Source organism: Grammomys surdaster, unplaced genomic scaffold (genome assembly GCF_004785775.1).
Source record: "Grammomys surdaster isolate TR1022 unplaced genomic scaffold, NIH_TR_1.0 124903, whole genome shotgun sequence".
Lineage (NCBI taxonomy): Eukaryota > Metazoa > Chordata > Mammalia > Rodentia > Muridae > Grammomys > Grammomys surdaster.
The window spans coordinates 367,699-391,766 of record NW_021619838.1 but is presented as its reverse complement, the minus strand read 5'-3'; the positions used below and the strand labels follow the sequence as shown (position 1 = coordinate 391,766).

At 53.0% G+C, this 24,068-nt stretch overlaps 3 protein-coding genes across 5 annotated transcripts; 1 reads left to right on the top strand and 2 right to left on the bottom strand.

The window, feature by feature from the left end:
* The first annotated feature begins 1,850 nt into the window (after positions 1–1,850).
* Dvl1 (dishevelled segment polarity protein 1) lies at positions 1,851–18,136 on the top strand. 3 transcript variants are annotated; one of them, XM_028784843.1, is made up of 16 exons: positions 1,851–2,352; positions 7,980–8,049; positions 8,199–8,320; positions 8,545–8,648; positions 8,873–9,011; positions 9,149–9,242; positions 9,314–9,383; positions 9,469–9,608; positions 9,687–9,763; positions 9,856–9,923; positions 10,056–10,208; positions 10,716–10,847; positions 10,946–11,113; positions 11,195–11,401; positions 12,600–12,908; positions 13,922–18,136. In XM_028784843.1, exons 1-16 carry the CDS (start codon positions 2,183–2,185, stop codon positions 13,975–13,977), a joined length of 2,079 nt encoding a protein of 692 aa, XP_028640676.1. In that variant the 5' UTR covers positions 1,851–2,182; the 3' UTR covers positions 13,978–18,136. The 3 variants fall into 3 exon arrangements, with proteins under 3 accessions (XP_028640676.1, XP_028640675.1, XP_028640677.1); XM_028784842.1 differs by lacking the exon at positions 13,922–18,136 and having other exon boundaries at positions 12,600–13,890; XM_028784844.1 differs by lacking the exon at positions 13,922–18,136 and having other exon boundaries at positions 2,119–2,352; positions 10,056–10,133; positions 12,600–13,890.
* Tas1r3 (taste 1 receptor member 3) lies at positions 14,607–17,909 on the bottom strand. The gene is made up of 6 exons (XM_028784848.1): positions 17,719–17,909; positions 17,303–17,603; positions 16,413–17,216; positions 16,093–16,290; positions 15,875–15,995; positions 14,607–15,699 (listed from the first exon to the last, which is right to left on the bottom strand). The coding sequence occupies exons 1-6, from the start codon at positions 17,907–17,909 to the stop codon at positions 14,738–14,740; spliced, it is 2,577 nt and encodes an 858-aa protein (XP_028640681.1). The 3' UTR covers positions 14,607–14,737.
* A 1,713-nt stretch (positions 18,137–19,849) lies between the features above and the next one.
* Cptp (ceramide-1-phosphate transfer protein) lies at positions 19,850–24,029 on the bottom strand. Its single transcript, XM_028784866.1, has 3 exons — positions 23,760–24,029; positions 21,738–21,962; positions 19,850–21,504 (listed from the first exon to the last, which is right to left on the bottom strand). The coding sequence occupies exons 2-3, from the start codon at positions 21,857–21,859 to the stop codon at positions 20,976–20,978; spliced, it is 651 nt and encodes a 216-aa protein (XP_028640699.1). The 5' UTR covers positions 21,860–21,962; positions 23,760–24,029; the 3' UTR covers positions 19,850–20,975.
* Positions 24,030–24,068: the final 39 nt, after the last annotated feature.

The following is a 24,068-nucleotide window of genomic DNA, read 5'->3' as shown; positions in this document are numbered from 1 at the left end:
TTAATTGACCTCCCCCCTTTTTTTTTTCAAAAGAGAGTATTTATTTATTCATTTATTTATTTTTGTTTTGAGGCAAGGTCTCACTACATAGCCCTGGCTAGGCTTAGAACTCATAGAGATCCACTTGCCTCTCTCCTTAATCCTTAATCTTAGATTAAAGATACATGTCATCACATCACATTTTTAGTTAATAAAATTTTATTAATTTTTTTCATTCATAGTGTGTGAATATAGATAAATGGGTGGTGTGGATGTGGAGGTCAGGTGATAACTTGCAAGAACTCTTTCTCTCCTTTCCCCGGTAGCCTTCAGCCTTCACTATTTGGGTCCTGGGATTCAAACTCAAATTATCAGACATGGCAGCAGGCATCTTCTCACTGGTCCAAGAATAGTGAGGGTAGGGAAGGCTGGCAGTTCCTCACAGGACTTCAGTGACCTACTGAGGTGTGGCTTGAGGATGCGTCTCTCACACTAGTGGGCTCTGATCCCATCAGAGGTCACATTGCTACTGGACAAGGCCACTTCTGGAGAGGAATGGGCTCTGACATCATATCCATCTCTTCTACAGTGACCCAAACTGTCCCCATCAGCATCAGTACCCTGACTCCTACCAAGCCTCTGATTTCTAATTCCTTCTATAATTTGGGGTGTCAGGTGGGAATCAAGGACATCTGGGCTATGGGGACCCCTTTATTCGAGTGCTTCTGACCAATAGACCAGTAGTAGCTTGTGTCTGGCCTGAGGGGCACTCATAAAAGGGACTGTCTTCCTTCTTCTTTGGGCAGACCCTCTGAAGCCATCTTGCCCGATTTCTTTAGGTTATTCTTATAAAGATTCAAGGAAGGCCAGCTGCTGGCAAAGGGAGTATAGATTTCCAGAATATTCCAGAATAGCAGTTTGTAGTAAGGGGGAGAATTCTGCTTAGGCTGACTTCAGTGACCTTTAGTATAGGCATTCAACGCCTACCTCTGGGTCCTCCAGGGAGTGGTGGGATCTTTCCTTGTGCTGGTTTAGTGTCTGGGGATGGTCCAAGGTCACAACAGGCACCCCTTTTCTCCATCACTGATCAATATCCTATGCATTCCCCATTCTTCTTACTGGCCAGTGAATTACTTCCTCTAATGGCCTTAGGCCATCCTGGAGGGAGGGGCGACCTAGTCTTCCTTGGTCTGCAGAGGACAACTGGCTGGTTCAATCTACAGTGTCCAGGGCGATCCCTTTGGCTTCAGTTGCAGCCTGGGTCTTGCCTGGATATCTGTGTGTATACCTGTGTCACTATGTGAGTTTCTTGGCGATCCAATGGGACAAGGCAGTGGGCATAAGAACTGAGCTCAGGATTAGCGTGGGAGCACAGTGAGGCTCTCGCTGTTTGGGCTAGGCATAGCTATCTTCGAATTCTTGTAGGACGCCCAAAACCGCCAAAGTGGCCAGTGCCTCCACATTCTGGACACCTAGGAGGCTCTGTGATTGGGTAGGAGAATCAGGACCGGTCTAGCCTTACGACACTCCTCTGCTCCCTGGCAGATCTTATTGGCTCAAGGGCAGCGACCTTTCCAGGATCCATCTGTCTTTCTGGGGTCCAGCATGACTATCGGCCCACAAACCTCAGACGCAGATGCCGCAAGGACTGTAGCCTGTTGGGAATCTGGGCGAGCACTGGGGTAGGGCTCCTGGCTAAGGGAACTCAGAGCCCCACCCGAAGCCAGTGCTCAAAGAGACCCAACTAGCCCGGCCTCCGGAGCCTGCCCAGTCCCACCCGAGTTGCCCCGCCCGCGCGCACACCGTAGCCCAGCCCCACCGGACCCGTTCTGCGCGTGCGCAGTCCCGCCCCGCCCGCGCTGCGGGCGACCAGTGACGTCACCGGCCCTGAAGCGCCCTCCGGCGGCCGTGGGCTCAACCCCACCAGGCGGTTCTTGAACAGCCCAAGGGGGCGGCGGGCCGCAGTAGCCCTCTGAGCTGCTTTCCCTCGCGCCCGCTCCGGGGCCGCAGCGGATGGGCGGCCGCGGGCCGCGGGGCAACAGGCGGGGAACGGGTGCGAGCCAGGACCGGGAGGGGCGGACGCGCAAAGGGGCCGCGGGGCGGCCGGGCGGGGCGCGGGCCGGCGGTTTGGGAGGGCGCCCCGCGTCCGAGAGGTGAGCCGGGCCCTGAAGCTGCGCGGGTTCCGCGTCGCCCCTGCCGCGCCATGGCGGAGACCAAAATCATCTACCACATGGACGAGGAGGAGACGCCGTACCTGGTCAAGCTGCCCGTAGCTCCCGAGCGCGTCACGTTGGCGGACTTCAAGAACGTGCTCAGCAACCGGCCGGTGCACGCCTACAAATTCTTCTTCAAGTCTATGGACCAGGACTTCGGGTCAGTGGGCCCTGCGGCCTGGGCAAGGGTGCTGGCACTCTCCCGCGCGTGTGTGGTGGCTCCCGGGCCCCCGCGCGGACATGAGCTGGCACCTGTCTGCGTCGACAGGGCTTTCGGGTCTGGGGACGTCAGAGAGCGCCCCCGTAGCCGGCAACCCTGCGGCGCATCTACAGCAGGTGTAGGTAGAGTCTCTGTACCTCGGTGACCCTGTCTGTGGCAAGCTGGGGATCCGAGCCCTTGACTACCCTCTAGGTAGGCCAGACAGTTCTTTCTGATGGACAGGCGAGGGCCCAGGCTTTCTGACCACCATTCGGTGGTGCTCCTGTGCCCAGCTGGTCCAAGTTGGGTGCTGAAGGCCACTCTCAAAGCCACCTCCCTTCTCTCTGATTAAGCACAGTTTCTGATGCATTCCTCTTCTATGGGAGGAAACCCGGGGCTCAGAACTGCCCTGGAGGGTGTGCAGTTTTATGCGGGGGTGGGGGTTGGGGATGGGGGTAGGGGATGAGGGTAGAGGGTGGGATCAAGGAGAAGGATTGGGGGTTTGTGGCTCCTAGCACCCAGTGGATCCTCCACTTGAGATGGAGTAATGTGGAATAGGTGGGTCATAGGCACCCATCTGTTTTCTGGAGCTTAGAAAAGTTCTGAAGCCTGAAAACAGACTCTTTCTGGCCCCTCTAGAGTCTCTGTGGCAAGGCAGAGGTCAAGGGTCACTGGAAACCAAGAAGCTTCATTCGATGTACCCTGCCCCCTTGATTCCTGGCTCCTGTGCCCCTGACCTTTCTGAACCACACAACATTTACATTCCTGGGAGGTGCTCAGGTTATCTCCTGACTTGAGTCAGCTTCTAACGTAGTGTGTTTCCTAGCTAAATGGCTGTGGTGGCTGTCTCAGGAGATGGGACTTCCTATTTGAGCTAAGCTGGGCCTCTGAGACAGTGAGCCAGGGACTGGCAGTGCAACAGAGGCCTGAGAGGGCATAGCCACAGAAACTTGAGTCCATGGCTTGGCAGTGTTTGGGGGGTGGGGAGGCAGGGTAGCATGCTTAGGCCCTGTGGGTGGAGCAGGTGTGCTTGGTGCCCTTGTGTGCGACTGCATCTCAGGGCTTTGACATTGAGGCTGTTTCCTGGATTCCATGGTTGCAGGGTCCCTGGGCAGCCCATGGGTCAGGTCAAGCTTGGATCTCTTTCTGACCTTGGGTGTCTAGGCAGGACTGAACCTGGTTTGGATAACTAAACTCTCTTGCCTACACAGTCCTTGAGCCCCAACCACCAGGAAAAAGAAAAGGAGAGTGTGTCCCTCACAGCTTAAAGGCGGGTGCTGTCCATTTGCCTGGAGGCTGGAAGGCCTTGCTCTGGAGGTTGGTCTTTCCTGACTCTCCTGTCTGGGCCACCTCCTGTGGTCTCTACTCTCAGGGACAGGGTATCTCTGGATCCAAGTATTGGTGCATTTTGGATTTTTTTTTTTTTTTTGTGACCAAAGTCACAAATGTTTTCACAAACTTGTTACACCCTAAGGTGTGAGCGGTAAGGAGTAGACCTGGGTTGCTTTCTGCTATATACTCTGGGTGTCTCCTGAGGGTACCTGTCCCTCTACTCTGATGTCCATGTTGGGTAGGGTGTGCCAGGAGCAGTAACCCAGCATCAGCTCACATAGATTCCCTACTATCTGTGCTTGTGGCAGATTTGGAGGACTGGCAGGTGTCCTGGCTAAGGAGATGGGATAGCAGAGATGTGTCTTGAAGCAGGAATAGTTCCTTTGGGTGGGTTTGAAATGTCTGTGCAGTGGGGTCTGGAGTTAACAGAGAGCTCAGAGAGACAAGTTGGGTGCCCTGGGTGTGTGGAAGAACTAAGAGGCAGAGCAACTTAGTGGTAGAGTCTGGACTAGGGATGACACAGAAAGACAAGCAGCTTGTCAGTAGGCCTTACCATGACTCTGACCTGGTACTCTGATGGTTTAGTGGACTTGGGAGCCTAGAAAAGGAACCCTACCTTGTTCCAACAGCATCCCTCCTTTCCTTGTCTGAGGTCTACCTACAGAGCTTCAAGGACACCAAGAGAAAGTAGCTTAATGTTGGGAGAAGGGAAGCTAAGCAAGTGGCCTCAGGGGTGGCCACAGACTAGAGTCTGTGAGGAGTACCCTAGTGAGTTTAGCTCCAGATCAAAGCCTGGCTACTTTGTAAGGAGCAGAGTCTGCCCTGGGCTGGGCTCAATTCCCAGTGTGTATCTTTAGCCAACAAGGTAAAGGTCTATTCTATGCCCACTTGCGTGCAGCTTATGGTTGTTCTGACCCTGGACCCCAAGGCTTAGTTAGTAGTAGCATGACTTCTGGGTTCTGGTGGGCCCCATGGAGGTGTTTTGTGTTTGTTCTGGTGACAGTGGAGGGTCTAGTCTATGATAGAGGAGTGAATACATTTGGCTCTTGATTCCTGCTACTAGGAATGTACTGCTGATACCAGCCTGTCTGATGTTATACTGAGTTCATCTGCCTGGCAGTTGCCCCAGACTCATCTCTGAGAAAGAGCTACCTGAGCTGGAGGGAAGCAGGCAAGGGTAAAGGCTAGGAGCCCTGGGCTTTGGGGTCCTCTGCACATTGGCAAATGTTCTAAGGGCTCCCTGTGCCCTGGTTAAGCTGCCTGGGGTCAGTGACTTAGCCTCTTTGTGTTCCATGTGCCTCCCTAGTATTTATTATGAGACTCTAGATAATTATAATGCATTTCCTGAGCTGTGGGGAAGGACTCAATATGTTCTGGGGCTCAACGCCCCATGGGATGGGTTGGTAGAAGAGTGGCCAGCTATGGTCAGAGGCCTATGTACACCTGCCAGTTCAAGTTCACAGGTAGTAAAACTCCTTAGGCTAAGAGCCCAGTCCACACCGATGCTTGGTAGGAGCTGAACCCTCACTCCTGGGAGCATACAGAAGCCCCTTGAAGCTCAAAATACCTCCATGATCTGTGCCTACTTGTTCTGCCAGTCTCTGGCTCTATGTGCATGGGAATTGGAATGGGACTATCTCAGGGCTGGGTAACTAGAGAGGTAGTCTGTGTGTTGCTGTAACCTCCGGAAACCCTGGGTCCTCTTTGGCTAAGCTATGCAGGGTTCCAAAGGCCCTACCTTAGAACAGATTTCTCCTTGAGGTGGATCACTGGGGGTGGATGGTAGAGCCCAGTGGCCACAAGGATCTCTCCAGGAATTCTAAGGTTGGGTCAAAATGCTCACGGGGTACCCTGAGTCACCGTGCAGAGTCAGTAGAGACATATTAAGGTCAGCTTTTATCTTGAGAAAACAAGGCATACAAGGCTCAAGTTAGTAGGGAGGTTTGGTTGTGCCTCATTCTGTTCTTGTTATAGAGTGCCCAGGAGGCTATACCACAGCTGTGGGTAGCATCACATACCTGTGGTACCCATTCCTGCCTCTACCATGGGTATTGTGATGTTTGCCCTTTGCCTAGCCAAGGGGAAAGGGGAAGGACCAGGGTTAGCCCTAGCATCTGGGGTAAACACCATCCTCTCAGTACTGTCATTTCCCTTTGGCCTGTCTTCTTGCCCTGACCCCTAGGTAGAAAGCAGGACTTGGGTTGCTCAGGCTGGGAGGGCTAAGAAGCGAAGTTTTTGAACCATAGAGGTGTAACTTGTTAGGGTTTGAGAGGTACAAAGACCTCAAGCTGGCCATATTACCTTAAGGGTCTGACCAAGTAGGCTCTGGCTGGGACACAGTGCCTGTTTGAGGAGCTAGGCAGGTCCTATTGTGGGTGCTAGAAATTGCTGATAGGTTTCCCCATGGGTGAGTCAGGGAAGGTTGGAGCTTGGGTGTGCCAATGAGAAAGGCTTTTGGTGAGTCCACTTGGGGTAGAGGTTGGGGACTAAGGTGAGGAAGATTCCTGTCTGGCTTTCTGTTGCTGTTAGGTTACTCAGAGATAGCAGGCTTTTTGTGGGCCCTGGTATACCAGCTGCCACAGGCAGAGCTTTGTCATCCTCAAGAGAAACTATCCCACCATGGAGCAGCCCCAGGTCTTCCTGTGATGACAGCCTCTCTTGTGGCTGCTTTGGCCCAGGCTTGTAAATAGAGTAAGCCACAGGGCTGTAACTTGTAATTGGAGGAAGAGATTCATTGATTCAGAACCTCATGGGCACATGGAAGCAGCAGTAAGATCAGAAAAGTGATTGGGGTATACTTTCACTTTCAGGCTGTCCAGCCTCTGCCACCACCTCAGCCCTAGGTCTCAAACAATTGGGTGGACAAAGGCCTTATTCCCGAGATAGGATGGGATGTTGCTCTGCTAGAGCTTCCTGCAATCTCCTGTTGCCCAGTGGTTCTGGAACAGCAGGCAGAGGTGGCCCTGCCCCTGGCATTGGGCCAATTAAGCCACAAGCCTGCTTCCTGCCAGGTGCACTTCCAGGACCAGTCTGGTTTTCCAGTTCTACTCAATTCAAGTTTTAGGTGTGGAAAATCCCACTATGCTAGGTGGAGCTAAGTGCTAGGGTGAAGGTGAGGGAGTGGAGAATCTAGGTCCTGAGGAGATAGGTGGAAGCCTATTCCCAGCTGCCCCTTTTGACCTGTCCTGGCTCTTGTCCCTGCCTTTTTGAACACTGACCCCAGGCTTTCTGGCTTCCTTCCCAGTTCTCAATCCCTGACCCCTTGAATCTTGCTTGGGCTGGCTTGGCTCCTTTCTAGCCATGCTGACCAGGGAAGCAGCATGAAGACAAACAGAGATGGCTATGGTCAGTAGGTACGGCCAGGGCTTGGCTAGCTCTGTCCCTAAATGCCCTTCCGGGTCCTCAGATAGAAGGCAACCAAACTTCCTGAGAGTTGGGACTGATCTCGTGCATGAGGTCTACTTTGTCTGTCTAGCTGGGTAGATGGTTTTGAGGGCAGCAGGAGCTGGTATCCTTCTGGCCCTCTCACATCTGTAGAAGGGGTTGGCAGTCCTTGTACCTTATACCAGGAAGTCCAGGCCCTCTCTGGGTTGGGGGAACTCAGAGACTCAAGAGCATGGAGCACCATGAGATGCACATCACATTGACTAGGGCCTGAGTGCTCCAGAGAGGCACAGAGGGTGTGTGCTGGGAAGATGAGGACAGGAGTAAGTACGCCTGATTTAAGCAGTGTACAAAATGCTGTTCCTGTCCAGCCCAGTCTGAATGCAGGGTTTGGAGGCCCTTCTGGAACTAGTTGGAATTGGAGCTTTTGTGGCACATGGTGGGATTTGGGGTGAGGGGCAGAGAAGAGCCATAGGTTGTCCCAAGCACCTGGATAGGTAGAGCTACTTTCCCTAAAATTTGGAAGCCCAGAGAGTTCCCAAAGGAGTCTCAGGTGTTATATGTTGTAGTGAGGGAGCTTTTGCGTCCCCATGAGCAGGCATATGTAGGTCTGATATAAATCTCGGCCAGGGCCAATGAAGCTGAACCATTAGGGACTTTTCCAGGAACCTTTAGCCTTGTCTGACTCACCAAGGGCTAGAGGCTGACTCTGGAAGTGAACAAGAGTTCTAGGATGTCCTTCCATGAACTCTCTACATCTACCCCAGTGCTAAGGATCAGGGGTTTGGGGCCAGTGGAGAGCAGCAGAGCCCCTAAGAAGAGAATGTGTTAGGTAAACCCTCAGTAACAGCTGTGGCCTTGTTTGACCACAGGGTGGTGAAGGAGGAGATCTTCGATGACAATGCCAAGTTGCCCTGCTTCAATGGCCGGGTGGTTTCCTGGGTGAGTCTATGGGTGGCTCCACCAGAATGATGCAGGTGGGATCTTCCTGGGAGAAGTAAAGTAACTGGACAAAGGTAGGCAGCATCTGGGTGCCTGTAGGGGTGGTCTTGAAGTATATGGCCATCCAAGGCCTCACTCTTCCTTCACAGCTGGTCCTGGCTGAGGGCGCTCACTCGGATGCAGGGTCCCAGGGCACTGACAGCCACACGGACCTGCCCCCACCCCTTGAGAGGACAGGCGGCATTGGGGACTCCAGGCCCCCCTCCTTCCAGTAAGGCCCCTAGCAGGGGCAGAGATCTGCCATTGCTGGATACTTGCTACCCAAGACCCACCTGGGAAGAGTGAAGCTGACAACAGAGGAGGGGCCTGCAGTTGGGTGGGAGGAACCTTCTAGAACTAGGGTCCTGCCTGGGGGGTTGGGGACTAGGAATCATTCGAGGTGCTGGCTGCCAGCAACCTGGTCTACCCAATTCCACCTGCTTCTCATCTATGCAGTCCAAATGTTGCCAGTAGCCGTGACGGAATGGACAATGAGACAGGCACAGAGTCTATGGTCAGTCACCGACGGGAGCGAGCCCGACGCCGAAACCGTGATGAGGGTACTATGACTGTGGCTTCCCTTGGTATCCCTTTGATATACTCCAAGTCCCTGGAAATACTCCACAGATTCTTTCAAGCAGTGATCCTTGGGTAGAGGCCCCAACTTGGTACTCCTAGCCCCTGTGGCCCCAGAGTCACTGCATAAGCTTTGAAATGTACAGGCCACCCTCATTCTGTGATCACTGAAGTCCCACAGTCGGTTCCCATCCTACCATCCCCACAGCTGCCCGGACCAATGGGCACCTGAGAGGGGACCGGCGGCGGGACCTGGGACTACCTCCAGACAGTGCATCCACTGTACTGAGCAGTGAGCTTGAATCTAGCAGCTTTATCGACTCAGATGAAGAAGACAACACGAGTCGGTGGGTGGCATGTGTACATGTCAGTATGTGCTGGAGTATGTATTTATGGTTAAGAGTACTGATTGGTTATACATATTTGTGCCTTGTACTTTTCTGACTCCTGGCTTCTTGTTCCTGCCTCTGGTCCCCTGCCTCAGGCTGAGCAGCTCTACCGAGCAGAGCACCTCCTCTCGGCTAATTCGCAAGCACAAATGCCGTCGTCGGAAGCAGCGCTTGAGGCAGACAGACCGGGTAGGCAGCAGGTGGGTGGGGTGTCTGCTCTGAATGGTGGGCACACAGCCTCTCACTGGGTCCTTCCACAGGCCTCCTCCTTCAGCAGCATCACCGACTCCACCATGTCCCTGAACATCATCACTGTCACTCTCAACATGGGTGAGGCCTTGTGGGCTGTGGGTGCTTGCTGGGGGTGGGTACAGCCTTGGGACCTTTTGGGGCCCGCTCATGGCCCCTCCTGCAGAGAGGCACCACTTCCTGGGCATCAGCATCGTGGGCCAGAGCAACGACCGGGGTGATGGCGGCATCTACATTGGATCCATCATGAAGGGCGGGGCTGTGGCAGCTGATGGCCGCATTGAGCCAGGCGACATGTTGCTGCAGGTGGGAGTCATGTGGGGACTGTGGGGACAAGATGTACCCACATCCCACCACCAATCCCTGACCCCACAAACCCCATAGGTGAATGATGTCAACTTTGAGAACATGAGCAACGATGATGCTGTGCGGGTGCTTCGGGAGATCGTATCCCAGACGGGGTGAGGGGGGGATCCGTGTGGGGGTGGGAGTGGCATGGAATGGGAGGGGCTGTGCAGGCCTCACCTACGACTCGGTCTGCTGAACTCTGTAGGCCCATCAGTCTCACAGTGGCCAAGTGCTGGGACCCGACCCCTCGGAGCTACTTCACCATCCCAAGGGGTGAGTGGCCCCATGGAAAGGTGGGGTAGGGTGGGGCTCCTAGGCCCAGTCTGAGAGTCGTTTTTGTCTGCCTCTGTGCTGTCTGCCTACTTACTATCACCTGTCATCTGTTGCCATGTGATAACTGTGCAGCTGACCCAGTTCGACCCATCGACCCGGCTGCCTGGCTGTCCCACACAGCAGCACTGACGGGTGCTCTGCCCCGCTATGGTACGAGTCCCTGCTCCAGCGCCATCACACGCACCAGCTCTTCCTCACTAACCAGCTCAGTGCCCGGCGCCCCACGTAAGTGGCAGCTCACAAGAGCCCCCCAGGAAACTGAGGCTGAAGGGCAAGGGTCAGCTCTAGCTTTGAGCTTTGTGCTCATCGGAGCTGTTCCAGGGGCCTATTATATATGAAGGTGTTGGTTTGCCTCCAACACCTTCACAATTGTGTAAACAAAGATACATGTACATATCTCTCCAAGGCTGGCCATAGTGGTCATCTGCATGAATTGAAGGGTCCTGCCAGGCCTGTGCTGAGGATTGGGAGGACATGGTAGCCTCTGCTTTGCTTTTCTGCTACCTAACATAACTAACAGCTTGAGCTCTCCAGGGAGGTGTCCTTGGGGGAGGGGAAGGAGCTGGTTTGCCCATATGTACTTGGACTGTGGGGCAGGGACGAATATCCCAGTCTTAGGTCGAGTTTTGATGAGAGATACCTCCCAAGGGTAGGAGATAGAGGTTTGGTCCTGCCCCCTGCCCCATGGAGGTTCACGCAGTGAGCCTGGGCTTAGAGAAGTGTGTTCTGCAGAGCTTGAGGAGGCACCGCTGACTGTGAAGAGTGACATGAGTGCCATTGTCCGCGTCATGCAGTTGCCAGACTCGGGACTGGAGATCCGGGACCGCATGTGGCTTAAGATCACCATTGCCAATGCTGTCATTGGTGAGTCCCTGGCTATGTGGGAAGGGCCCAGTCTGTTCTTCATTCTGGTGTAGCTTCCCAAGGCTCAGCTACCCTGACTTTCATGGGCCTATGGCCAGGGGCGGATGTGGTGGACTGGCTGTACACACACGTGGAAGGCTTCAAGGAGCGAAGGGAGGCGAGGAAGTATGCTAGCAGTATGCTGAAGCATGGTTTCCTGAGGCACACAGTGAACAAGATCACCTTCTCTGAGCAATGCTACTATGTCTTTGGTGACCTGTGCAGTAGTGAGTAGGGGTTATCGGGTTGGGATTGTTGTGGGGCTCATCCATTTGCCTTCACTTACCCCTCCCCTCCCTTCCTGCCAGACCTCGCATCCCTGAACCTCAACAGTGGCTCCAGTGGAGCCTCAGATCAGGACACACTGGCCCCACTGCCCCACCCATCTGTACCCTGGCCCTTGGGTCAAGGCTACCCCTACCAGTACCCAGGACCCCCGCCCTGCTTCCCACCTGCTTACCAGGACCCTGGCTTCAGCTATGGCAGTGGCAGTGCTGGGAGTCAGCAGAGTGAAGGTGAGAGTCATGCCAGCCCCTCCTCCCACTCCCATTCCTTGGCTCTGCCTGGCCCTGATGCTTCCCTCTGTGCTCCTGCTGTGTGTTTGGGTCCTGGTGGGTCCCATCTTAGGAGTCAGTGTGTGGGACAGGGAGGGGCTGATGTGAGTACTCAGTGTGGTTCTGTGGTTAGAAACCTCTAGAGAATAGGAAGACGGCCTGGTGGGAACAGGCCTGGTGTGCTAGGTGGCAGAGGCAAGAGGCCAGGACAGATGATGTGGCAGGAATGAGGATGAGAGTAGCCATGGGCATCAAGTAGGGGCACTCTCTGGTTCCAAGTTAGAGGGAGAATGGACTTTATCAGTTATGGTGCCTGCATCCCGACAGAGTGCCAGACAAGAATATGAAACAACACCAATAAAGCATATCCCAGGGATATTGAAGACCTTGAAGGGTGGGTGTCCCTGAGGAGGAGATGGCCTAAAGCGGAGGTCTTAGGCAGAGTGGGGCACAGTTAGGCCAGCAGCTGTGCTACAAGGTTCAGAGAAAGACTCAGGAGAGGTTGGGCCAGAGGGTGGCGATGCTCAAGGGGAAGCTATTGACTGACTACTGACCTTGGACAGGCCCTTGCATGTAACCAGGCTCAGCTTGGCCCAAAACAGTCCTATTCGCCATTGGTGAGCACTGGACTGGTGTGTGACTTGTGCTATCCCTTGCTTTGTGCTGAGCAAGCCTTAGACTGAAGGACTAGCAGAGTGGACCCTCGGGCCGGTAAGCCAGGTCCCCCTGTGTCCCTCTCAGCATGTCCCCAGCCAGCACGTGTTTTCAGGTTCCCACTACTTTCAGGACAGGGGCTAAGAAAATTAGCTGACCAGGGTTCTGGGGTTGGGTGGACAGTGGGTCTTTGGGTGGTGAACCCAGGATGGCTAATGGGAATGCTGGGCACACAAGGCCTTCACTGGTTTCTTAGTTTCTCAGCTGTAACATTAGTTACAATGGTTCAAGCATTGGGGTTAGGTGTGGGGTGCCAAGCTGGCCCCTATTGTCCCTGCTGTCTGCCACTGCCCCTAGCTTCTCGCCTCTCAGCTGTTCTGGTATCTGCATGGCTGCCATTCCCCTACCATCCCCAGGCTCACCAGGTCCTGCCCTGGCTGGCTGGGAGCAACTGATGGTCCTGGAAGTGGCCAGGCCTAGTGCTGACTTGTCCCTTCCCTTCTAGGGAGCAAGAGCAGTGGGTCCACAAGGAGCAGCCATCGGACCCCAGGCCGAGAGGAGCGCCGGGCAACTGGAGCTGGGGGTAGTGGCAGTGAATCAGACCACACAGTACCAAGTGGGTCTGGTAGCACCAGCTGGTGGGAGCGGCCTGTCAGCCAGCTTAGCCGTGGCAGTAGCCCTCGAAGTCAGGCTTCAGCTGTTGCCCCAGGGCTCCCCCCACTGCACCCCCTTACAAAAGCCTATGCAGTAGTGGGTGGGCCACCTGGAGGGCCACCTGTCCGGGAGCTGGCTGCTGTTCCTCCAGAACTTACAGGTAGCCGCCAGTCCTTCCAAAAGGCCATGGGAAACCCATGTGAGTTCTTTGTGGACATCATGTGATGATCAACCAGTGTTTTCAGTGCTACCTGTGGCGAGAGTCTGTGTTCCTGCTGTGCCAGGAGCTCTGTGGGCTTGCCTTAGTGGTGGCCAGCCAGGATAGATCAGTTGTAGAGACTGGGCCATGGCAAAGGGAGCAGGCTACAGAGGAGGGGCTGAAGGCAGCCATACCACCAGGATATTGGCTTGACATTTTGTCTGCTGATGGTGGTGCAGCTCAAGTATCAGTAGAGTCTTGTAAGGAGACATCTCTGTCTTTAAGTCCTCAGCACAAGCCTCAGAGACCACCTCCTGGTTCCTCTTTTGGAAGTGACCTCCATTTAGGACACAAAAGGCTCTCTTGGGCTCTGTTACCCTTTTCCCCAAAGTCTCCCAGAGGGGCACAGTCTGACCATCACTAAGTTCATGGGCCTCACCTGTCAGGCCAAGGTGGCATTCTTGAGGGGTTAGACAGAGCCCTCAAACCTCTCTGGCTGCCCAGGTGGGGTCTAACTTATTTATTTATTGCTAGCCTGCCTGCTCTGAGGGTGGCAGCTGGTTACCCAGTAGGGGCAGTTTGCTTGCCCCTTTCCCCACCTGCTACTTGGCAGACAACAACACAGTTTGGACTGAAGGTATGTGGAGGATGGCTAGTAAGGGAGACAGGAGAGAGACCTGGCTCCTGTCTACTGTCTCAGTCTCAATGGCGGGTGACAGTGAACACAAGAGCTGCAGAGGTGAGGTCCTGTCCTATCACTGTTCTGGTGGCTGCCCATCACCATGTGCCACTGACATCCTGGCACAGCAGCCCCACACATCTACACTAGACACTGTGTCAAAGTCTGAGCGACTGGGTAGTTCACATAGAGCTGCTTCTGTGTAAATGCTGCTTCTGTGTAAATGCTATTTTAAACACTAAAAAAGCGTTTAATTTTATGGGACTGATGTGTGGCTTGTTTCTCTTTTCTCCAGCTAAGCTGCTTCCGGATTCAGGTGTGGGGGCCAGTCCAGAACTGACCCAGGTCTGATCCTGCCTGGAGATGGAAGACGCTCTTGTCCCTTGCCGCATAGTCATGTGGCTCTGTCCCTGGTGCTGGCCAGTAAGGGGCCACGCAGGCAACTTGTCTGTCCTTGGTACTAGTAGCTGATTCCAGGGGTCCTGGGTGGCTGGTGCTGGCCATGGTGCTGACCCACACCCCACCCTGTTGTATGCTCTGTCCAAGGTGCTGGTGGTGACCTGGTCCTCTCCTACAGGCTAGGGCTCAGCCAGGAATGGAGAAGGCTGGGTGTTGCCTACCTCCTGAGTGTCCTCTGCTTGCTGTCTTTCTTGCTCTTTCCTGATACATATATACATGCCCAGCCTTCTATTCCTGGGATGCCTGGACAGGGTGCTGAGTGAGGGCCCCAGGCTGGGCGTGTTCAGGCAAGTAGTACCTTCTGGCCTCCCAGGGTTTGCCTGGGGAATTCCTGAATTTGAAGTATGGCTATGGAGTCTCAAAGAACCTTTTGTGGGTCATTTTCTAAGCTAATAGAGCTTGGTCACCTGGGCAGGCCTTAGGTGGGCATAACAGGATCAAGGATGATCATGCCTTTGAGGGATAGGTAGGCTCATAGGGTCCATCTTGTGCACTGCAGGCCTTGGGGGGTTACTGTGGGGCTAAGGTCAGTGGAGTCTGAGTCTATAGTTAAGTGTTTTAAGTCTCAGGTTGAGGTACTATTTAGGATTTGTTGGCTTAGGAGATCTCTGGTAGGGCTGGGTTCACTAAAGGTAAGGTCATTGGTCAGGGGTCATTTGTTGTGTTCTTGAGTTGCCTCACCTCTACCACTGTTCCCATCTGCTGCTCCCTTAGGGCTCCTTCCCAGGAAGAACTCCTGGGTGTTGAGCTTTGGCAGCCACAGAAGCACATAGCACTTGGGCAGGTGGAAGGTGACTAGGATGCCCAGGGCACAGAATAGGATAGCACCCATCTGCACAGCTGGCTGGTAGGTCACCTGCACATTGGCCAGCAGGGGCACAAAAGAAACCCAGGTGATGAAATAAGTTAGCATGGCGAAGGTGAGACCACGGGCACGGTTGTAGCGACTAGGCTGGCTCTGTACCAGGAAAGTGCCCAGAAAGCAGAGGAAAGCTAACATTGCATTGGTGATGTGCACCAAGCCCAGGCTGACCCAGGAACGCATGCGGCAGTGCTCCAGTACCTCTGTGGGCAGCACCCGCCAATCTGTCACCACCTCTGGTGGAAAAGCTATCAAATACCAGGCACATAGTGCTGCCTCCACAAAAGTGGCCAACAGTACCACCAGCCAAGCCCAGGGTCCCCGAAGGTAGCTGCATAGCCAGTTTGCCCAGTTCATTGGCAGCTCAGACTCCACAAAGATCTCGGCTGCTTGCAGGAAGAGTGTGCTCAGGCAGCCTGTGAGAGGGAGGTGAGCCATTGGTTGTTGTGCAAGGCAGCTGGCAGAGCTTGGTCGTCCTGGGAACAGAAGGACACTGAAGCAGAAGAGACCTAGGCAGATCACGCCAAAGCAGAACAGTGACCCACCTGAGGCCTGAACAAGAGGGCTGTCCCAGTGGTGGACAAAGAGCCCCAGAGCAGCCAGTGCTAGGCCCAGCACCAGGCAAAGCAGCAGGAGTAATGACAGCACAGTTGGCTCCCCCCAAGCCAGAAACTTGGGCCTGCGAGGTAAGCAGGTTGTGCTTTTCTCTGGGGACCACTGGTCCTGGTTACACGGAGTACAGGTGAAGTCATCTGTAGTGGTGAAAAGAGAAGGGCAGTGTGGGGGCTGGTAATGGGAGACAGGACTCGCCAGCCAGCCCCCACAGTCATTGCCTCAACATTAGCCCTGGGGGGGGGGGGCTTGCCAGACTTGTATGCTTCTGTCCTCTAGCCCAGCTGTGCAGGCTATCTAGGGAAGATGGTTCACCTGGATGCTTCCGGTAGCTGCCTGCCTTGCAGTCCACACAGTCATAGCAGCAGGAATGAAAGCCCTTTACTCTGCGCACCTGGCCATCTTCGCACTGTCGGGAACACTGGGAGACTGGCACCTGGACATGGAGCCTTGGGTTAGGATCCCCTTGGCTAGCATTGGCCCAAGACCCACAAACTTCTACCCACCATGCCTTTTGCCTATCTTGTCCTTACCTGGTTATCTGGCCAGTACATTTTAGAGTGCTCTAGCTGAAGGGTGCCATTGAAGGTGCCTACATTATGTAATACAGGTGTAGGGCTCTGCCACACCCACATCTTCAGGTCATATTCCATGTCTACATTCCCGTTAGCATCAAACTGCAGTGTCAAGTCTCGAGCATGGAAACTCATATTGTACATGTTGTCCAGGAGCTGTGGAGTGGAGTCAGGGTAAGGCTGACCCATGAGCCTCTCCAGTCACGACAAGATTTGGCTCTTCCTGGTTTAGTGTTCCTGCAGTAGCAGGCAAAACCCAGAAAAATCCCTACCCTTACCTGCCAGGGTTGAACATGCTCTGATGTGTGGCAATGTGAGACATTGCACTGTAGGGTGTTGTGAAGGGCCTGAGCCACACTGTACACAGCTGCATAAGTTGCAAATATTTGGTGGTGCAACTGCCCAGCTGATAGATTCTGTGACAGCCCAGATGATAGGTTTTGCAGCACGATGTAGTCACATTGTGGACAGCGTTGCCCCATCACATGCTCCTCCAGATCCAGCTCGGCATTCAGTGAGGCACAGAATGTTGGGTCAGCAGCCAGGGCAAGGCGAGTCTCCACATAGTGGGGAAATTCAGGCAGTGGGGCACCCCGCTGCAGAAACCCAAGCACAGTGCCCACACGGGCAATATTGGGAAGTGTCATGACCAGGTCAGAAGTCAGCCAGGACTCACTGGCCACCCATACTTTGGGTGAGAGGCCATGACGGATGCTGTAGCTAAAAAGGGAGGAGACAGCATGGGCAGAGGCAAACAGCACCACCACTTGTACATTACTTTGGTTCACTTGGCGTAGCAGATCCAACACCTTGTTCAACTGTTGGCCACTAATGTCATGTTGTGGCACCAGGCCTTCATGTGCGATGCAGATACCGCGTGCATTGGCTAGACCAGAAAAGATGCTCAGACCTTCCCGGCCATAGTCATCATCACTACCTAGGGCAGCCACCCAGTTCCAGCTGAAATTCTGTAGCAGAGTCACAACCGCCTGCAGCTGCACCCGGTCACTGGGCACTGTGCGGAAGAAGGATGGAAATGTTTCCCGGTCACTTAACCGATCCATGCTGGCGCTATAGCTGACCTGTGGTGATCAAGAAGGACTTCCTGATGTAAGAGGTCAATGGGCACAGTTGGTTGAAGGAACACAAAGGAAGTGGGCTCACTCACCTGTGGCATAAGGAAGAAGCTGAAGAACTTGCCTGTGATAAGGGCAAGCTCTGATGAGTGGGGACCAATGACAGCCAGCACACGGGGTTGGTACTGTGTGTAGTTGCAGTAGGCAGCAATGCTTTGACTGCCCACCTTGGCCATGAACATGAGACTGGGCTTCATGGTGACCACTGGCTCTGAGCATGTGTCAAACAGATCATAGCCCAGTTGCAGCCCAGGGAGCAAGGCAGATCCGTTGTTGATCTCTTCCACAGCCATCTTCATAGCCATGGCCAGGAACAAACCAAGGTGTGAGAACCTTAGGCCACATGGAAATTGCAGGTTGTTACCACCTCATCCCCAGATTGGGAGTTCTACAGATCCAAAGCTGATAAGCTTCAGCTCACTCCCACCCCAGCTGCTAGCCTCCGTACCTGTTACACAGGATGCCATTGGGTTGTGTTCTCTGGTTCAGAGTGGCCTCCTCAGTTGAGCCCAGGGGAAATAGTCCACCTAGTATGTAGTCCCCTTGTGCCTTGAATTGCCGTGACAGACACAAAGAGGCCCCCATCCCAAGCTCCAGGAAAGCAGCCAGGCTGAGGACCAGGATAGCCAAGCCTGGCATGGTAGAAGTTTCCAGCAGTGACAATAGATGGGTGTGCGGGGCTGGAGCCACAGATGTACTGAGCCAAGGGGAGGGAGCAGTGGATTTGTTTAGCAAAATCCCTGCTCTGCTTGGCTGCCAATCCCCAAGGAGCTCCGGTGATATATGCAATATCCCAGGCCTGATGTTTTGTGTATACTTGACTCCGTATCTAATAAACTCTGCCCAAGAGTGATCCAGTAAGCCAACTGTGACCACTGACTGTGGTCTTGTCATCTGCCTATGCCCAAGCCCCTCAGCACCCTTCATTCCTAGAGCAACCTGGCAGACCGTAAAAGGGAAGGTGCAGAAGCATTCAGGATTCCAGGGTTTCTCCTGACTGGAATAAGGAGGCACACGGGCCATATTTGTCAGAGACACCTTTTATCTTCTGAAGGCAGGGGCTGCAGAAATAGTCCCTCAACAACAGCTAGCTAGCTAGGTCTAACCTTCAGATGAGGTAGGGAGAGCTCCAGCTGAATTTCTCGGCCTTCCCAACTTGTCTGGGTCCTGGGGCAAGGCAGACTCATTGAGGGTCCCAGCTGTTCTGCTGAGATTCTGACACCTGGGAGCTGTGGAGCTCCTAGGCCCTCCTGCTGATCTTCAGTGTAAGCACTCCTGCCTTGGCAGGCATGTGGGCATCTCTCTGCAGAGTTCTCATGCTGGTCCATGAAAATGAGCAAAGGCCATAAACAAATAGCTTCCTGCAGCTGCTAGGGCCAGGTGTGTGCCTGTATGCAGTTGACAGTTCCTTCTTAGCCTCTTCCCCTGTTCTGGTTTTATGTCAACTTGATAAAATCTAGAGTTACCTGAAAGGAGCGAACCTCAACTGAGAAAAATGCCTCCATAAGATCTGTCTGTAAGGCATTTTCTTAATTAGTAATTGATGGGGGAAGGCCCAGTCCTATTGTGGTGCAATCCATGGGCTGGTGGTCTTGTGTTCTATTAAGAAAGGAAGCAGACTGAGCAAGCCACTAAGCAGCACCCCTGCATTACCTTTACATCAGCTCCTGCCACCAAGTTCCTACTCTGAGTTCCTATCCTGACTTCCTTTAATATTAAAGTGATATGGAAGTATAACCCATACACACTCTTTTACCCCCAAGTTGCTTTGGTCATAGTTTCATTACAGTAACCCTAGCTAAGCCATCCCCCCTCTTAATCTGGGTGTGAGGGAGCTATTGCTAACACAACAGGTTTCTGGCACCTAAACATAGGGGAAACTATTAACTCTTGTTGGAATGGGTACCCTGGTAATCTCAATGTCATATGGCATCCAGCAGGTGTTATGGAAATGACCTTTGCATTTCCCTGCTACCTGTGAGGATATCCACAAAGCATGTTCACACACAACACCTTGTACACATGAGTCTGTGTGTGGTGCACATATCAGCTATTGTAGTCTTACTTTCTGGAGAATCTCAGCCTTAACTAGCACTATGTGACTTTTGGTTCTTAGCTGGGTATAAGCATGGCCAAACAATGTACAGCCCAAGAAGATGAGGTGTATATACAGTGGAGTACCAAGAAGACACCGCTCATAATGTACCCTCTAGGCTGTTGCCATGAAGAAAGCAGCTCTAGTCTTTCTCCAGCCTTGTCACACAATGCCTGGGTATCTTCAGACCTATTTTCCTACTTAGTCCTTCAGGGTAGGTGATTCAGGTGTTTCTTTCCTCATCTGCAAAATGGAGGTGACGCAGATCTCATAGTGTACGTGTGATTAAGATAAATCAAGGACAGATAGATGGGAATTCCTTCAGTCCTGGCTGCTGGCTGAACAGGTTTCATGATTCATATTGCCCTTTGAGCTCAGGATTGGGGACACATGCTTCAGCCTTATCCCTAGGGTTAGCTCCCTCCCCACCCATATGAGTATTTCCATGTTCTTCCCCCACATAATCAGGCAACTGACACACCTGTGACCCATCCCAGAATGCTATACCCAATCATGTAGGTATAATTTATTTATGTTGGAAATACTACATATATCACAGTTCTTAAGGAAAGAGATATGCCCCAAAGTTTGCATTTACACACATCAGCTATGCTGAGGATACTGTCCTAGGGTTTAACATTAAGACCCAGTAATAAAGTTTAGGGTCTTATACACTGGTTATCAGCCATGCTGGGTATGGCCATCTGTCAGACAAAGGGGCCTAGCCCCTTCCATGAGTCATGTCCTGAGTCATCTGGATACCATAGCAACAGGAGCAGCAGGGCTGGCTAGAGAGAGGTATGGTTTGGCCAGTTAATATTGACATCTTAGAATCTTGGGGGGTGCATGTACTGTAAGAGGCCACCTTCAGAAGGCTGATGGAACTGGACTACAGAAGCTGTGAAACAAGCTGTACTGACCAGGACAGACTTTCCTATAGAAGTCTCAGCTATCGGTTTCATACAATTTCCATTTCCAAGGAGACAAGGGCCCTGTTTGGTGTGTAGAGAGACTAACAAGGAAGCAGATGAAGGGCAGGAAAAGAGCCTTCAGTACTCATGCCACTGCCAGAGGAACTTCATCTTACCCAAGGACATCATTTGAAATATGAAGGGGCCCCAGGCATGTAGGCCCAGGAATGTTTGCCTGGCACCAGTGCCATGTCTGAGGCTCAAGATGGGAGCAGGATACACAATGGCTGGGCATGCTGGTTATGGGGAAGACAGCTCCAGGGTCCTGTGTCCTTATACCATTTCAGATTCTACACAAGAGGTAGAGCAACCTTGGGTTGTTGCAGATACATGACACCCCCAGCCCCCATCTTCTCCATCTGCCATCTGCACTTCAATCAAGCCTCGCTGAACACACACATAACTAAAGCGGAGGGCAAAACTGGAGTTCAACTGTCTCATCCTGGACTGAGAGGATGACCAGCACCCACCTTTCTCGGTTCAGCTGCCCACCACCTTTCTTTTCACAGACTGTGGCCCTCAACAAGTTCAGCTGTCAGGAGTGACAGTAGTACCCAGAAGGCACTGCTGTGGGAGTAGTTCCAGGTTGCCCAAATCCAGTCCTGAGCAGAGGAAGTCTACACAGTATGGTTACCACTACTAGGGCAGGTCTAGCAGAGAATGCTCAGCATAGAGCTTCTGGGAGATGTCATACACACGCTCAATGAAGGGCAGGGCCTCTCCCAGCATCTCCACTGCTTGCTCAGAGGACCCAACATTCATGGCCTCAAGGAAGACCTTGCGTGAGGGCAAGGCACAGAAGGCCACAGTGACAGCTTGCCGTACTATCCAGGAGTGATAGGCAGCCAGTGTGGCATTATAGGCCTCACTGCAGAGTGTGGAGGTACGAGCATCCTCAGAGCTGGTGCGCAGGCCTTCCAGGAACAGCTGTAGCCAGTGCAGAGCACGATGTAGGCGCAGCACAGTCCGGCAGCCCGAGTTAGGGTGTCGTGGACGGGAGTGGCGATCTATGTCCAACAGCTTGTTGCTCACCTCGTAGGCTACCATGGACTGCAAGCTAGTGTAGTGTTCAGCCTGTGGGCTGCTTCTCAAATGCTCCATTATCTGCAGCTTTGAAACCACATCCTTGGAAATGAATGAGAAGACAGCCCCCAGGCTGTTCAGAAACCTGTGAAAGGAAGTATAAATTTGAGGCTCGACCTATACTGGCAGCAATCCTCTAGTACAAGGAAGATACCTTGAACCTGCTTGAGCACTTGTCTGTCTGGTGGCAAGGGCAGGGAAGCTGGATGGAAACAGTCTGCTAGCTGGTCCCATCCTGCTATGCCATGTGGGATGCAGATGTCCCATGTGGACTCTGGCTGGCAAAGCTGCTACCTTCAGCAGCCCCAATAAACACACCTGACAAGTCCCTTCCAGCTGTCCATGTAGTGGTCCAGCAGCACCTCTCCCTCATCAGTGAGACACTGCTTGAAGCTGACCAGGACGACTTTAAGGTTGAAATCTCTCTCTGAGTGATCCATCTTCCAACACAAGCCGAAATAGTTTCACACAGAACTTGTAGTCATCATGCTGGGTTAGCTCATTCTGAGGTTCATTTTCTCAGGAAGTGATTGGGAAGAAGATCTGAAAGAAATAGTGCGGTGCTAAAACCATCTTCTGAGAATCATGGTGAAGTTCTATCCCTTTACCTGAGTGCCTACGCCAGGAACCACAAGCTTTTCCACAAGCCAGTTTGACCCTGCTGTGCCCTTGAATCCTGTACCTACAGACCCTGACATTGCTGCTCCTTGCTCTTAATGCTAGTAATCTGTTCCTGACATGAGACTCCATGGCTGCACTGTTGGCATCTGCTATTGCCTCTTGCATTTTTTCTCTCTTCCTGGAGCATCTGTTTCATACATTAGGGGAATGTTTCTAAAGGGTATAGTCCTGGATCCTGGCCACACCTGGACCTCACTGTATCAGGCCAGCATTCTGATGGGAAGTTGCACCAAAACAAAAACAGAGACTATAAAATAACAAGTGATTCTCACATAAGGGGAAGGGAAGAGGTGGCTAGACAGGTTTTCTCTTCCCTTTTCAGGGTTGTATCCCCAAATTAAAGCAGAGGTTGTGGGTTGGCATCTGCTAGACAGACAGATGGATACTCCTGTTGTTGAAATGGTATGTGTTCCCAAAAAACAGGGTAGCTGGACCAAAGGTCATATCACACACAAAGGATTGCTACAAGTCCTCCCACTAGCTCCAAAGAACATTCTGGAAGTGGTCTAGGATAAAGGCCTCAAGGTAAGGCTGGGCTCTAGATTCTATAGGCATTTTTACAGTCACTCCACAAATCTAGTCCCCACACTTGTTTGTTTTTGTTTATTTTCAGTTGTGGGGACTGAGCCTAAGGGCCTCTTGTATGCTGGACAGGGAATAGCTTAGCCCTGGCTGTCCTGGAGCTCACTCTGTAAATCAGGCTGGCCTTGAACCCATACCTGCCTCCTTGTGTTTGTCTCCCAAGTGCTGGGATTAAAAGTGTGTGCCACCATGTCAGGCAAGACCTTTTACTTTCAATCTTCCTACTTCCTGAGTAGCCACAACTACAGGCTTCCTTTTGTGTTCACATATTGAATGGATAACTCTAAGCACCCAGCCCCTACCTTTCCTGCTATCTTAACAGCTTTGTCTTGGTGTCCAGGACCAACCCTGTGGGGTGTGGCTGCATTACATTTATGCCCAACACTTACCAACAGTTCTGGAGATTCTTGTGTCCCTTAGTACTGGATCCCTGACTTAACCTCTGTACCGGTAGGGCTTCAAAAACCCATCCCCATCCAGTGTGCAACATCTGTGTGCAAGTTCTTTTCTTTCCTTCACACAGTCCTATGTCTCAGTCCTTCAGCTCTGGGAATGTGGTCTGCATATCTCCCCGGTCCATGACTGAGGCTGCCAGAGTGGTGATAGGGCCCCATGGGTTGGACTGGGTGGGTGCCAGTCGAAAGTTCCAGACTTAGGAGATGGGCTCACCTTATGTTTAGGTGTCAAGGACAGCTCTGCCTGGGCCTCAGAAAGACGGCGACGCCCAGAAAACACCCTTCTCTCAGGGCCTGTTTGCTGTCCAGTGGGTAAATAGTCTCTATGGCCCCCCAACAGTTCATTGGCCACCTAACAATCCTGCGGCCAGGCCTTCCTGCCCAGAGCCAGAGCCAGTAGCTAATTAGCCTCTTAGAACTGTCCGCAGTGAACCGGAAAAAACAGGAAGGGAGGGTTGCTCACCAGCTCTCGGACGGTGATGCAGAACACCTCTAAGCCTCCCTCAGAAGATCAAGCTAAACAGGATGGACAGCCGGACGAAGGCCCACAAGCTGGCACACAGCACATACACCTGGGCTTAGCAGTGAGCCAGGGTAGTGCAGAGAAGTCTGCAAAGCTCACCTGAGATGGGTTCCGGTGGTGGGGGAGTGGTGGTCTCTACTCCCGCGGAGGGCAAAGAGTGCAGCAGAGGCCAGAGATGGGGAGGGTTGATCAAAACTACAATTAGGCTGTGGGAGATGATTCTTTGCCCGTTCGTTCCGGTGGTCTACAGAGACGTGGCTCTGCTGCCTGATTCATGTCAGGTAAGGGTCCCCATCCCCATGCTTTCCCCCAAGCTCGGAGCCTGCGGTTGAGCAGAAACCTTGAGCTGCAACCCAAAGCCCAGCCTCTGCCCCGCCCTTCGCTGCCACGCCATCCCAATTGGTTGCT